The 13269-nt window shown below is 41.9% G+C and overlaps 1 protein-coding gene, 1 long non-coding RNA gene and 2 other non-coding genes across 6 annotated transcripts in view; 1 reads left to right on the top strand and 3 right to left on the bottom strand.

Moving 5' to 3' along the window:
* LOC137781832 (small nucleolar RNA SNORA5) overlaps positions 1-17 on the bottom strand; it is a 135-nt gene extending 118 nt beyond the window's left edge. Inside the window, exon 1 of the small nucleolar RNA XR_011077239.1 lies at positions 1-17. This exon is cut by the window's left edge and continues 118 nt beyond it. This is a non-coding gene — a small nucleolar RNA (small nucleolar RNA SNORA5).
* The window catches only part of LOC137781587 (uncharacterized), a 22357-nt gene extending 18906 nt beyond the window's left edge, over positions 1-3451 (top strand). The window contains exon 3 of the long non-coding RNA XR_011077217.1: positions 1416-3451. This is a non-coding gene — a long non-coding RNA (uncharacterized lncRNA). The remainder of the gene's footprint in view (positions 1-1415) is intronic.
* The window catches only part of LOC137781584 (ATPase family AAA domain-containing protein 2-like), a 13642-nt gene extending 607 nt beyond the window's left edge, over positions 1-13035 (bottom strand). Inside the window, exons 1-29 of one of the 3 annotated variants that reach the window (XM_068570441.1) lie at positions 12664-13035; positions 11577-11731; positions 11189-11244; positions 10882-11056; positions 10552-10639; positions 10308-10392; positions 9945-10148; positions 9451-9571; positions 9195-9209; positions 8642-8743; positions 8146-8254; positions 7817-7932; positions 7521-7695; positions 7234-7322; positions 6375-6534; positions 6161-6251; positions 5672-5849; positions 5386-5522; positions 5078-5210; positions 4567-4753; positions 3736-3921; positions 3426-3561; positions 2810-3006; positions 2526-2685; positions 2286-2408; positions 1753-1920; positions 930-1670; positions 630-763; positions 315-443 (exon numbers count right to left, since the gene is read on the bottom strand). In XM_068570441.1, coding sequence (XP_068426542.1) covers positions 315-443; positions 630-763; positions 930-1670; positions 1753-1920; positions 2286-2408; positions 2526-2685; positions 2810-3006; positions 3426-3561; positions 3736-3921; positions 4567-4753; positions 5078-5210; positions 5386-5522; positions 5672-5849; positions 6161-6251; positions 6375-6534; positions 7234-7322; positions 7521-7695; positions 7817-7932; positions 8146-8254; positions 8642-8743; positions 9195-9209; positions 9451-9571; positions 9945-10148; positions 10308-10392; positions 10552-10639; positions 10882-11056; positions 11189-11244; positions 11577-11731; positions 12664-12864 — 4551 coding nt within the window. In that variant the 5' untranslated portion in view covers positions 12865-13035. The remainder of the gene's footprint in view (positions 1-314; positions 444-629; positions 764-929; positions 1671-1752; positions 1921-2285; positions 2409-2525; positions 2686-2809; positions 3007-3425; positions 3562-3735; positions 3922-4566; positions 4754-5077; positions 5211-5385; positions 5523-5671; positions 5850-6160; positions 6252-6374; positions 6535-7233; positions 7323-7520; positions 7696-7816; positions 7933-8145; positions 8255-8641; positions 8744-9194; positions 9210-9450; positions 9572-9944; positions 10149-10307; positions 10393-10551; positions 10640-10881; positions 11057-11188; positions 11245-11576; positions 11732-12663) is intronic. The other 2 variants (XM_068570442.1, XM_068570443.1) reach the window with 2 other exon arrangements.
* LOC137781831 (small nucleolar RNA SNORA5) lies at positions 4267-4401 on the bottom strand. The gene has a single exon (XR_011077238.1). It is a non-coding gene; the product is annotated as a small nucleolar RNA SNORA5 (small nucleolar RNA).
* Positions 13036-13269: the final 234 nt, after the last annotated feature.

Here is a 13269-nt window from a genome sequence, read left to right as displayed (position 1 = left end):
AATTTGACACGGCTGCAAAAGTAGAGACTACTATCTAGTTTACGTCAGTTCTCATGGATCAAGGGCCTGTTTAAATGTAGAGGACCAAACTCAAAGGCATGTCATTAATTGCTAAATGTTACTAAACGCGTACAATAATAACAATTCTACAGTGTATTACGTTGTGGACTGGTGTCTCATTTACCTGAGCACAGACATTTTTTACACATCTCTGAGGTTATTAGTTTGTTATACATGTGCTTGTCTTGCTATGACAAGTCAATATCTCCAACAAGAAAGGTTACATCAGCTCATCAGTACAGTCCAATACTAACCTGTATTAGTGAAGTTTTGTTGTAGTCTCGTCTGTGTCTATAGATGCTCTGGCAGAGCAGAGCATAGAGTTTCTCCAGCTGGTAGACCTCGAACCCTTCAGTCTTGAGCACTACTCTCTCCAGCAGCTCCTGAAGAAATGAAGAAGAAAAACAAAAGAAAGAGGAATGACTTTCAGATTTTACCTTTTTAGTTGTCAAAAAGAAAGACACAAAGAAGCTCTGTCTCTTCATCTGTTAATAAAAAGGCTTCTATGAATAATGTCAAGATGAAGAAAACCCATCTGACAACCAGAATAAGCCCTAGATCCCACACACCTTTAATTTGTCTTTGTCCACTACAAGAGGAGGAGTTTCCTGGTGCAGGATCTGCAGAGCTTTGTCCACGTCGACCACCTGCTGCAGCAGCACAGCGCTCTTCAGAGCCTGAGTTATGCGCCTGGTGCTCTTCTCTGGAGAGACGGAAAACATGCAAAGTGTTTAGACCAGTATAATAGATAAGTCTGTTGACACTACCACTCTTAAAGTGGCTCTCTACAAACACCACTAACTTTCATTAGCTAAAGATTTAGCTAATTTAGTAATGTCTGCATTACTCCTAATATTTTCTCTACAAACCTGGGCCTGTGTCTTTTTCTCCTCTGATGGCTGCAGAGGCGTCTGTGGTTGAGCTATCTGTTTTTTCCACCTCCATTGGTTTAGCAGGGCTGTTCTGCTTTGACTCCTCTACAGTAACTACTTTGTTGTTCCTGTCATCTGCCTGTGTTACAGTTTGACATTTCTCAGTTTCCGTCAGCTTTTGGCTATCAGTTTCAGCACTCTCCTCTGTGTTGCATTGCCCCGGGGTATCTCGTTCCGTCTCAGTGTGGCTGTCCTTATTAGTGTTCACTGAAATGGTTTCACTGTTCTTGATTTCTGCATTTGTCAACACTTTCTTTTCCTCTGACTTTCCTGTTTGATCTGAGACAACTTCATCCACCCTTTCTTTTTTATTCTGTGTCTGGTCGTCATGTTCTGCTTTCCCTGATTCACACTGGATCACCAAATCTCCAGCAGCTTGACTCATCTCCTCCCGTCCCTCCCGACTGTCCCGTTCCTTCACAGTGTGCCCAAAGCTGCCATCCTGGACAGGTGCAGGCCTCAACTCTACATCAACCACCATCGGGTCCTCCTCTCCTCCAGTCCCCTCATCATACTCCGCTCCTCCTTCCTTCTCAACTTCCTCTTCCTCGTCGTCCTCGTCTTCCTCATCAGACCCCAAGTGCGCTTCATCTCTGGACATGTGAGAAGAGCAGGAAGACTTCTTCTTTGAATATAAGCCAGCGGACCAGCGACTCTTCCGCCTTTTCTTCTTCTGGGCTGCAGGAACAAAATATGTTTAAACAACTATCACAAAATAATAAGTAACTCATTTCATTTGGTTAACTACAGTAGTTTTTACCTGTGTGTTTACGCGTTGCAGCAGCATGGGCACCTGTGTTGGGAGTGACTGCAGCTTTGGGTCTAACCGGCTCTCTTTGTGGGGTTATGTCAGTGGCTTCAGCAGGAGATTTGGACTGTTTGGGAAGGACGTGGTAGAAGGAGGGAGCAAACCGGGCAGTGGAGCAATCTGAGGTCGATAAAACATAAATCAAGTTACACCTTTGTGACACACTATTCATTCCGAAAATGAAGGTTTCATTTTAGTAGATGCAATTGTACAAATGTATACTTGAAGGAAGATAGGTGAGAAATGCATGCACGCTCAAGTTATTTCTAGTCGAGTGACTAAATGACAAATAAGTAAGTATGGAGTAGTATCAAATAAAAGCATGAACTTAGTGCGGAATTATTCCTAAAAAAGGGTTTCAAAATCATCCACTTGATATTGGTCACTGAGCCGAGTCAGTCAGAGGGCAAGGAGGAGGTTACATAAGTCAATTACATATGTCGTCCAACTACACGCCTGCACACACAGATAAACACAGCTTTTACCTCTTGTGCTGCGTGACGCTTTAGTCTCCACACAAATCTTCTCAAAATCTTCATCTAGTTCATCTTTGATGATGGCGTGGACGGTGTCCTTCAATGCACATGCTTTGTGGCGTATCTGACGGTCTGAAGGAAACGCACAAAAGAATGCCATTACACTTATCTTTTTTTGGGGGGGGTCTTAATACTGCATATACTTCTGTGAGGGTGGTGGGTATGTGTTTTTCTGCTCACTGTGTGTACCTGAGGGGTCCCTGTCTGGGTTGTATTCGAGGGCATTCTGCCAGATGAGATCCACGTCTTGGAGGAACTCTTTGACCGTCTCGTACTGATGGCGGTCGATGTTACAGAGAACTGTTGACAGGTCCATAGGCTTCTTGATCACCTCAGTGTAATCCCGCACCTAAAATACACGACAAGGAGGCTCCTTTGAGTACAACGGTGAAAAGGGATACATGTGAACACTGGATAGTAAAGCTTTATGAGGGAATATGAAATGAGACAATTTAATTGAATGGAACCGCTACCTCCTCTAAATCCACAGGCTTTGTAAAAGCCTTGAAACGTTTGTCTTGGGACAGGCGGTTGGTGACATCCCGCAGGAAGAGGCGGAGATCCCTGAGGGTGTCTTCTTCTTGCTCTTCCAGTTTCCGGGTCTCCTCTTCTGTCAGCTGACGTGGGGGAGGTGGAGCGGCAACAGGAAGCACCTCCAATGCATTGAGTACTTCAGAAAGTGGAATGTTGATAGACGCATTAATGAATTATTAATAGCATAAACACTTTCAGTGTGCAGCCATGAACCTGGATTGCCTTTATTTTCTCTGTTTGGGCTGGATGTGAATGCCAGCACGTTCTTTTTCAACCCCAACACTCCCTGACACATTATCTTCTGTTGCCCATCTTCCCATTTTCTCTCTTCCACCATGAACATGTTACAGGGTTAAATGGGTAGAAAGGGTACATTAATGACATGTAGACTATACTGTGCTGCTAAACCAAGCTGGTAAATAAATAAGCAAAAAGTATTGACTCTGGACAATGCTATGCTAGCCTTGATTGTAGAGGGACTAAAGCCCCCTTTAACAATTGATCACACACACCGCTACCTACGAACTCTATTCTATAATCAGTCATATTTCTCACCAGCTTTCTTTTTTGAGGCCGGAGCCTTTGCAGCCTTATTGAGGATTAGATCCTCAAAGAAATTTCTTCTTTCTCTGCTGGTGGGGACCTTGACATGAAAAACCTCTCCATACTCCATCCGAAACAACTCCTGCACCTGATGCAAGAAAAGTGAAAGGGGAGAGAAGATGAGTATTGTGTCCTGTCGGAGAAAATCCTTCTTTGAATATCTGACTTGACATTATTTTCTCACCACAACAATGTATTAAATGATGTGTCCTCATGTGTCACCGCTCTAAGTTTACAGGACATCACTCCTCTTTTTCCATACCTCAATACTAAGTTGGTCATACTGCAGGTTGGACGTAGCCAGAAGCAGTATTGGCGCAAAGGGAGGGATGGACCTGAGCAAGCAGAGGAAAGTGGCTCTTAAGGCCGGACCCACTGTTTCCCACCACTGCCCTATATGAGGTATGTACAGGACACTGGGAGAGGTCCGCTTTGCTTCAACAAAGATCTGCAGAACATATGACAGACACAATAATGAATGGTGCGTTTTGCTAAATCTGAATGTAAAACAACAAATGAGCATACAGCACAGTTGCACAAATTAAAAAGGGTACGGTGAGGAAATAGGAGATTGGCGAGAAGACTGCAAAGTGGCAGAGGCCCCACTAGTGACTGCTAAAAAAGTTTCTCTTGAACCGACATGATTTCATCTGATTTCGCCCGAATCCGACCGCGTGGCACAGATGACAGGCATTTAGAATAACTATATGGAAATAGTAAATGTTATACTTTTAGTGTTTCTGACTAATGTTCATTAAAAAATGTCTCATTCACATGGCTCTTTCATACAAGTATTTGTCTGTAGTACATTTTTATCCCCACAGCCCACCATGCAAGGCGGTGGGGCCCATGAACTACAGTCACTGTGGCAGCCATTTTGGCCAGTGAGGTCCACTGAAAAGGACACACTGAATTTGACACGGCTGCAAGAGTAGAGACTACCATCTAGTCTAATGCATCATTATGATTAAGGGCCTGTTTAAATGGAGAGGACAAAACTTGAAAATCTGTCATTAACTGCTTATTGTTACTAAACATGTACATTAATCACAATTAAACAGCGTATAATGTTGTGGAGTGGTGACTCGTTTACCTGAGCACAAGTCTCTTCAGGTGCAGTTGCGCTTGCTCCAAACAGCACGGCCATGTCCAGGGTGTACACAGTGAATTTCTCCAGAGCGTGGAGGACAGCAGGAGCCAGGTGGGAGCTTTGACCTGAACCGAGTCTGCCCTCCAACAGCAGCCTGGGACGATAGGAGGTTGGGTGGCTCAGCACACTCCTACACACCGAGAGAGGACAGAGACGCATTAATTAGCTTAAAATACCTTAAAAAATATTTGGTTCACTGGGACACCAGACAGCTTGCAGCGTTTTTTAAGTATAGCCAAGATAAAGGGAATTATAAAGTGAGACAACTACAAGACCCAGGACTACATAGTGTAAATATAGAAGAGTTTTCCCATAAATAGAACGACGACCAACATTTTGATTGAGATATTATGTGAAACAATATATTTCATAACAAAGACAGTCATAATCTGAAAGAATGAGGAGACAAATTAACCCCTGTATAAAACTCCTTCATAAAAAACTGCTCATAAACCTGTTGAGGCTGATGAGTCCATTCACTGCAGGTGTTGGGTGTTGGGGGTGAGAGGTCTGTCCGTTGGAGCAGACTTCTGAGTCCTCCTGCTCACTTAACATCAGCTCATCCTCAGACACACCACAGGCCACATCTAGAAGAAAAACAGTGGAGCCGTTACTCCGGGTGCCCCAAAAGGGGTTGCCAAATCAACAGTCAATCTGTAATTACTTATGGACAAACGGGAAATGAATTTGCCCATATGAACAAAACAGACGAGCGACAGAATGAATCAATGCAAAACCAGAGAAGGCAAAGCAAGACTGCACCTGGTTTTCTCTTCTTCTTTAAGGCCTGCTCAGCATGGGGGAACAGTCTGCTGACAGTTTGGAGGATGTTCTGTAGGGTGGCGCTCAGAAGAGGACGACTGGCAGGTATCAGGGCCTTGGCTGGTGACACTACTGCCCTAAGAATCACAATTAGCATAATATTTACTGAAGAACCATAGCCAAGAACCAGGCACGGCAAAAGTAAGGATATGTTTTACACTCTTCCATTATTATTATCATTACCACTATCATTATTGTGTTCATTTTCCTGTTAGTTTGGTTATACCTGTGGGCAGCAGGCACCATCTTGGACATGGCAGACAAAAAGTCTTTGCTTGTGATGGCGATGGAGTTGACGTCAAGCACAAGTTTCTGAGATGAGAAGTAGATTTGAGGGTAGCGATGCCGTAATGCACACAGGACAGCCTCTGAACAGACTGCCTTGATGTCTGCTCCGCAGTAACCTGGAAAAACAAAAGACAGACAGATTGGAGACAATCAGTATGCAATCTGTAGTTATGGTTGTGCAAGTGTTTCCTATTTAAATGAATGGAGATCGTTTAGGTTCTGTTCTTTGTCCTGGGCTCGTAGCAGTACCACTTCCAGTAGATGTTGCACTAAAATAATAAAAATGCTTTCTCTGATGTTCATATAAAGTTATACAGTATTAAACGTGTAAACTTAATGCAATTGATATTTTTAATGTGGGCTTTTAGCAAGATGTGTATTTTTTCAAGCTGATGGACCACGGTTTTTGCACATAATAGACACATACCAACACATTTATCAGCCAATTCTTCCAGAAAAGCGTGGGAGGGTGGTGGAGTCCATTCTCTGGTGTGGATCTTCAGAATGTCATTTCTCGCCTGCCATAAAATACAAGATCACAGCGAGTTCAGATCATGTATTTCCAAGCTGAAAGGCTTTGACTGTTGTAGCAGTCTCATTTAATTTCTGCCAAGCATTAAAGTACATCTACAGTTGCTCACCTCTCTGTCTGGGAGGCCGAAGAGGAACTCTCTGTCGAAGCGCCCTGGTCTTCTCAGTGCTGGGTCAATGGAGTCCAGCCTGTTTGTCGCTCCTATCACAACAACCTCTCCTCGACCATCCAATCCGTCCATAAGAGCCAACAGAGTCGACACAATGGAACTACAGGGACAGGAAAAAGACTTAAGTTTTCTAGTCAATCAACACTATCTACCGGTGACAAATACAACCGTGCACCGAGTCAAATAAATGTTGTGACAACTGCTTCTTTTTCAACAGTATCATAGCATCCATGAAAGAACCCACTCTCTCACTGCAAACTGCAGTAACTAGTTTATATTCCAGTTACATAAAAGATCTCCATACTCCTATAATACAAGTCAAATCATTCAAGACTATTCCTATTTTTTAAAGAAGCTTTATTTTCTCAAGGCCACCAATCACCCCGACAGTCGAGCCATAAATTAATTGTGTTCACAAGGATGTTGCGACAGACAATCAGGGGTTGAACACCTTCTTTGGTTTCGTGAAGCTGCAGGCAAGTCATTTCAAATTCAACATTAAGCACGACTTGTGACAGCTGCATCCTGTCATGCTGCTGAAACCAATGGCCTTTTGGTGCAATCAGTTAGCTGTGATTGTTCTCACATGAAGCATAAACTATGCTTATAACCGGCAATGCTGAATGCTGCTCAAGATGAGTTATTTTGTCTTATTCATTTTTTCCCCCAGAAATTTGGAACCCCACCGCATGACGAGACAGTGAATTTATCTTGTTTCACTCTGTACATTTTACACACAAGTGTCAGTACAATCACCACAAGCGTGCTGTAAAACATGAAGGACAGGGCTGCTGCTCACCTGTGGATCTGGTCCTGACGACTCGACCTGACCGGAGCCAAACCATCAATCTCATCGAAGAAGATGATGGACGGTCGCATCTGGTACGCCTAGAAACCATTCAATAAGACTTCAATCTGTTGCAGATTGCATTAGACCTGATACTTGTTAATGTGAAGGAATTTACTTCATTTATCCTAATATACAAGTGAGTGTGTAAAAATCTAGTGAGTTAACTTAAGAGAAAAAAAAGTACAACCTCCATCCATCCCTAAAAGTGTAATGTGTTGATGAGGAGTTTGGTTTACCTGGTCAAAAAGCAGTCTCAGCTGTCTCTCGGATTCTCCTACCCATTTACTGAGGCAGTCAGCTCCTTTCCTCATAAAGAAAGACACCTTCCTTTCGCCCTGACTGCACTCATTGGCCAGCGCTCTAGCTACGAGGGTTTTCCCTGTGCCTGGGGGGCCGTAAAATAGACAACCCCTGAAAACAAGAGAAAATATGACAAGACATTGGGATTTTATTAGGAACATCATAGCTCTGCTCTTTTTGGGTGTTTTTTTTTAACATAGTGAATGAAATAATGAAAGGTCACGTTATTTACCTGGGAGGCTGTATCTTGAACCTCTCAAAGACTTCTGGGTAGAGGAGAGGGAACACCACCATCTCCTTTAGCGCTGAAATGTGTTTGCTCAAACCTCCGATGCTTTCAAACCGCACCTGGATGACAAAAGGTGTTACGTTTAGATTGTTTGCTCAAAATACAACTGCTGACTGTACAAGCATCCATTTTATCTGGATTGCATTAGCAGAAATACGATGCTTTGTTTATCTCGTTACTTTATTCTTTTTAAAGAGTCCCCCAGCTATGTGTGTATATGTACGTCAATGTAACACTCTGTTTGCGTCGCTCCATCTATAGATTCAGCTTACCGTCTTGTCAATGTTCATGGGGTCCACATCAGCTAGGCTGGCTCCGATCTTCATCCTGTCTTTGTGGACACCCAGCAGATCGTCTTTCAAAAGGTTCATAGGCAGACATCTGCAGGAAAAGCATGAAAAACATCAATACACTTGCTTTTCTTCCTGTATTAACCACAATAAGTCATTGGTCCTACTCTATTCAAATACATTATTATAAGAGATAGTGAAAGAACGGGACAGTGGTTAAGGGAAGTATGTTAATTGTTGTTATTAAAGGATTAAAGAGTAATCAAGCTGTATTTATTTCTAAAAAGAGTTGTCTAATATTCAAGAGAGAACTTTATTAAATAATGACAAACATTCTTTTGGTTGAGAATTGTAAATGTGTTGACCTATTGTTCAATAGTTGCTCTTTAAACCTTCTGTCACCGACTTTTGTTTTCCACCCATGTGCTGAAGAACACCTTGTTGTCAACCTGTACCGTACGACAGCTGCTGCTCTCACCTGTTGACTGACAAGCTCCTGTTCTTACTCCTCCGTCTCTGGAATTTATCATCGTCTGAAGATGAAGAAGTGGAGTCACTGCTGTGGATGGCGTGTCTCCTTCTGCAAGGGCAAAGGAAGCAACATTATCTCTTGCCCTATCTGCATCATTAGGGCTATCAGCGTACCAACAACAAAGAATCGCAACCGAATTTAGTTAATGGTTGTTTATTTTTCTTTAAGCTACCAAAAGGTTTTGTTGTTATGCTGCCCTCAGCAAAAACAAAAAGACAATGGTAGTAATTGCTAGTGAGTACAGACACAACATTAAAAACAAACAAAACACTATTACAACTCATTAGTAAATATTGCAGTTTTTCATATATACATACACACTAATAATGCATGAATTTAGAAAGAAAAGGCAGTATTTGATTATACTTAGTTTAATCACCACCATGCATGAACAATACAGTAAAATACTGGCAAATAGAAAGTCAGCTTTCAAACAAGTTCACAACAGTGCTAGTAGAGTCAGACAAACACCAACATGGACAAGTAGAGAGGGTCTTACCTCTCAGAACTACTCCTGAGGGCAGGATGAAGACAATCAGTAAAAAAGAAGGGAAGAAATGAGTTTACCTGCAGGTATAATACCAATAGCTACTAGAGACACCGCTCCAAACCACACGGGTGAGACGATTGTGATTCTTCAAACAGTATTTCATAATGTATTCATCAGAACATCAAGCTGATAAAACAGATCCCTTAATAGTAGATGTTTTGTTTCTCAATGGCGGAAGATGGCAGGTGTCTGAGCTCAAACTAACCTGATGGTTCTTCTCCTGTTGTAGGGACTCCTGGGGGCCGTGGAGCTGAATCTAAACCTGCGTCTGGTGGGAGACGAGTGGTCCTTGAAGTACATGCCGCGCTTCCTGGGCTCTCTGGGTTCTAAGATACAATGACAAACATCAAACTTGATCAAATTCCTAAAAATGCTAACAGGGACTGAAGTACAGTATTTACCTGGATACATTAATTCAAAAACAATTTGCAAAATAATCAACAATGAAAGGCGAGTATTGAATGTCATTTTTTGTGAGAAACCTAGAGCTAACTGCCTAATAGTGGTATGTGAGATCTCCATTTAAGTAATTGCAACCAACTTGAATGCTATGAGTTGTAATTTTGGTCACAAAATTTAAAAAAGCCCTGGTGGAAATGACCTTACTTCGCATTTACGACCAACTGTCATTTTTATTTTTTTTCAGGCAGAATATCTGAAATTAAATATAATTATGATCGAGTTGGGGAAATGCATTACCATCCAGTGGGGCCTGGTAGCGAACCACAGTCTTTCGCTGTCGGAAGTCATAACGCCCCTGACATTCTTCTTCCTCATCTTCTCCATCTTCATCCTCTTCTTCCTCATCCTCTCCATCTTCATCATCCTCCTCCTCCCCTTCCTCCTCCTCATCCACTTCTACATGTTCTTCCTTCTCTTTGTTGTGATCATCCTTATTACCTCCTGTAAATTAAGAAAAGAGGTAGAATTATTATTTGAAAAACAATTTTGCTTTTAAATTGGGTCATATAGGGATTAAGTCTCAAGTATGCCCTGCAGTAACTTAAGGCCCTCAGGTGTATACAATTCAGAATTAATTTTATTAAACCTAATCCATCTTACCTTGGTTCTCTTCCTCTGTGTCTTTACTCTCCACATCTGTCCTCAGAGACTTGGTGATTCTGCTGCTGGTGTACACACTGAGCTGCTGAGAAGAAGCAGGTCAAATGTCAATTAATTCACAGTTTAGAAGCTTGTTAAGCATTAACTTATCAAACCACAAAATCAGCTACTGTCTACATACACAGGAGGATTACACAAAGCAACATAGAGCTCGAAAGGACATTTACTGTGTTTTTCTTTTTACCTCTTCTTCATTCCCCCTATCTCTGGTCCTGTGTCTGCGTCTCCTCTTCTGCATGTCGTCCATCTTCTGCAGAACAGCTTCAGCAGTGCTGAGAGACAATCAAAGAAAAAAACTGTTGTATTTGATCAAAGTTCATCCCTTAACTAAACTCATTAGTTTTAAAAAACAACAACAACCACCAGCCTACTTTGTATGTCAATATGTGTGTTAGTCTTTTGGAACTTGAGTCATCCGGCCTGATTTTCGAAGTCTCTAATTTTTAAAACGTAAACTCAATTATCTACACAACGAACCGGAACCAAACGAAGCTCAGGTGACTGCTGAACTCACTTGGTGATAAGGCGGTCGTAGAGCACTGACTGCTTACGGGAATCCAGTTTGTATCTGGTGATTCGGGAACTACGTCGCACTGAGTGATCCTCTTCTTCCTCCTCTTCTTCTTGGCTCTGTAGATCAAAACGACTTCTCTTGGGAGTGGATGAGCCTTCCACTTTATCGGTAACATCTGGGGAAAAGGGAACATTTATTGTCAGCTTGGTAGTAATATTGATCCTCAAAAACACCAAATGCTGCTAAACAAGTTTCGTCTGCAAAATAACTTAAGATTGTAAAGAAATGACACTGAATCAAACTGTACCTGCTTGCTGCTTGCCACTGGATGTTTTCCCCTCTCTCTGCAACCTGGAAGATTTCCTGAAAATAAAAGGAAAGAAAAAATACATAAGCATACATTTCCCCATGTATATTCTCATTATTTAAGTTTGAAAAATGTGCATAGTAATTTAGTAAATTCTGCATAAATCTTATACTCCATTCAAATTTCATATTGTAAGCATATATTTGGAAAAGTTATTAATCTTCATAAAGTGCAGCCTTAGATATGCTTACAAAAGTAGGCTGAGTGCATTTCATGGAAAGTTTGCTGGCAAAAATTTCAACACTTTCAACAGTTAGGACAACAACATCTGCACATAGCAGTTAGTTAAAAAGTATCAATAACATCGAGGTGAGTGAGCCTGTATTACCTGAGGCATCCTTCTCCAGAGTTGGCTTCATTCACAGGTGAGCTGGCCTTTGGCTCCATGTCGGCAAAAGAGACCTCTAGTTTAACTCTCTGTCCTCGAGTCCTCAGAGAGTGATGGAGTCCACTTCTCTTCTCCTGCTTCATATCCGCGTGTCCCTGACACAAAAACATTGCGAGTTGAAACTTTACAGCATATGCACAACTGATGAGTGTCTGCTCGAATGCATTCAAAATTCCCATTAGTCGTAGACTGAACTTCTAAGTCTGTGCAAAAATGAAGTGTAAAAGAAACATTTATAAAAAGTTACTACTATGACTCTCTGCTTTGTAATGTGTGCTTTAACTCAGGAGTGTAAAGTAACAGTGTGAATCGTCACCATTCACAGGTGACATTATCGGTAACCACATTTCTTTATCAATTTGTTGACCTATATTGGATTCTTAAATATTCATTCAATATAAAGACATGAACTTTTCTAAATATAATATATATGGATTGCTCAATTAATAGTAATACATTAGTTTTTCCAAAATATATTAATTTAACTGCGGAGACCAGACTGCACATATAATAATGTAATTTATATTATGAAGTAACGGTTAACCCTGACAGGAAGTTAATTAAAGAATGAATGAACACATAACCCCCTCCATAAAAAAAATACATTTACCAATACAAACCACACTAACAGACACACTTATGACATCTAACGCTGAGGCATTTCGCTCTTTGGCAAACTAGTAAAGTAGTGGTATAACATAGGTGTAGTAGTGGTATAACATAGGTGTAGTAGTGGTAAAACATCGGTGTAGTAGTGGTATAACATAGGCGTAGAGGTATAACATTGGTGTATGGCCATAACACTAAACCAAACAACACAGTATAAACTGTCTGGCTGTGTTAATCAATAGACATAGCTATACGTCCTCATGCAAATCATTGATCGAAACCGTTAAGTGACCAGGTGGCTAGTTAGCTTAGCACGCTAGCAAAACTAGCACAGCAAAGTTATGCTCATCGGTCATGTATACATCAAGTTAAATGGCGATCCGGTTGTTCAATCAGCCGCCTCGGTGTTTAAGCTCACATTCAGCATGTTGCTTTCCAAACTGCTGAAGCTGTCATCCAGGCCCGGGGAGGACCGGGTCTGCTTGGCGGACTTTCTCTGCGACGCGGGAAGCAGCGACAGAAACTCGGAGCTCGCGTCCAACTCCATCGACCTCCTCTTCGGAGTTGTTGCCACCGGCTCAGCTCCGGCACCGCCGCTGCTGCTGCGTAGGATCACCATCTTGACTCTAAACCGACCTTAAATGAGCACGAATGACGTGTAACTAGCCGCTGCTCTGCTTTAAACTGCCTAATGTTTACGGTGCCGCCAACATAGCCCAAATAACGGTATACACCCGCCAGCTGATGAACACGAGCTCCTCACTAAACCCTTGATTTCTGGCGCCATAAACGTCATCAGAGGGTGTGCGGCAAGTAGCTAAGCGCTACCCCCAGGAAAAATAGATCTCTTGACAAAATTGTAAAGGAAGCCTATGTTATATGTTTACGTGGTTGTATGTCATACATACTGATTTGAACACATCTACGTTGCAGCTCATTTTACCATTTGACTGCTGTTGTCATTGTATTAGTCGTGGTATATTTGTTTAAACAGAACATGAGCGGAGGGATACAAATACAATTT

This window comes from Clinocottus analis, unplaced genomic scaffold (assembly GCF_023055335.1).
Source record: "Clinocottus analis isolate CAN_PGR_092001 unplaced genomic scaffold, fCliAna1.0.p SCAF_9, whole genome shotgun sequence".
Lineage (NCBI taxonomy): Eukaryota > Metazoa > Chordata > Actinopteri > Perciformes > Cottidae > Clinocottus > Clinocottus analis.
This window is presented reverse-complemented; position numbering and strand designations above follow the sequence as displayed.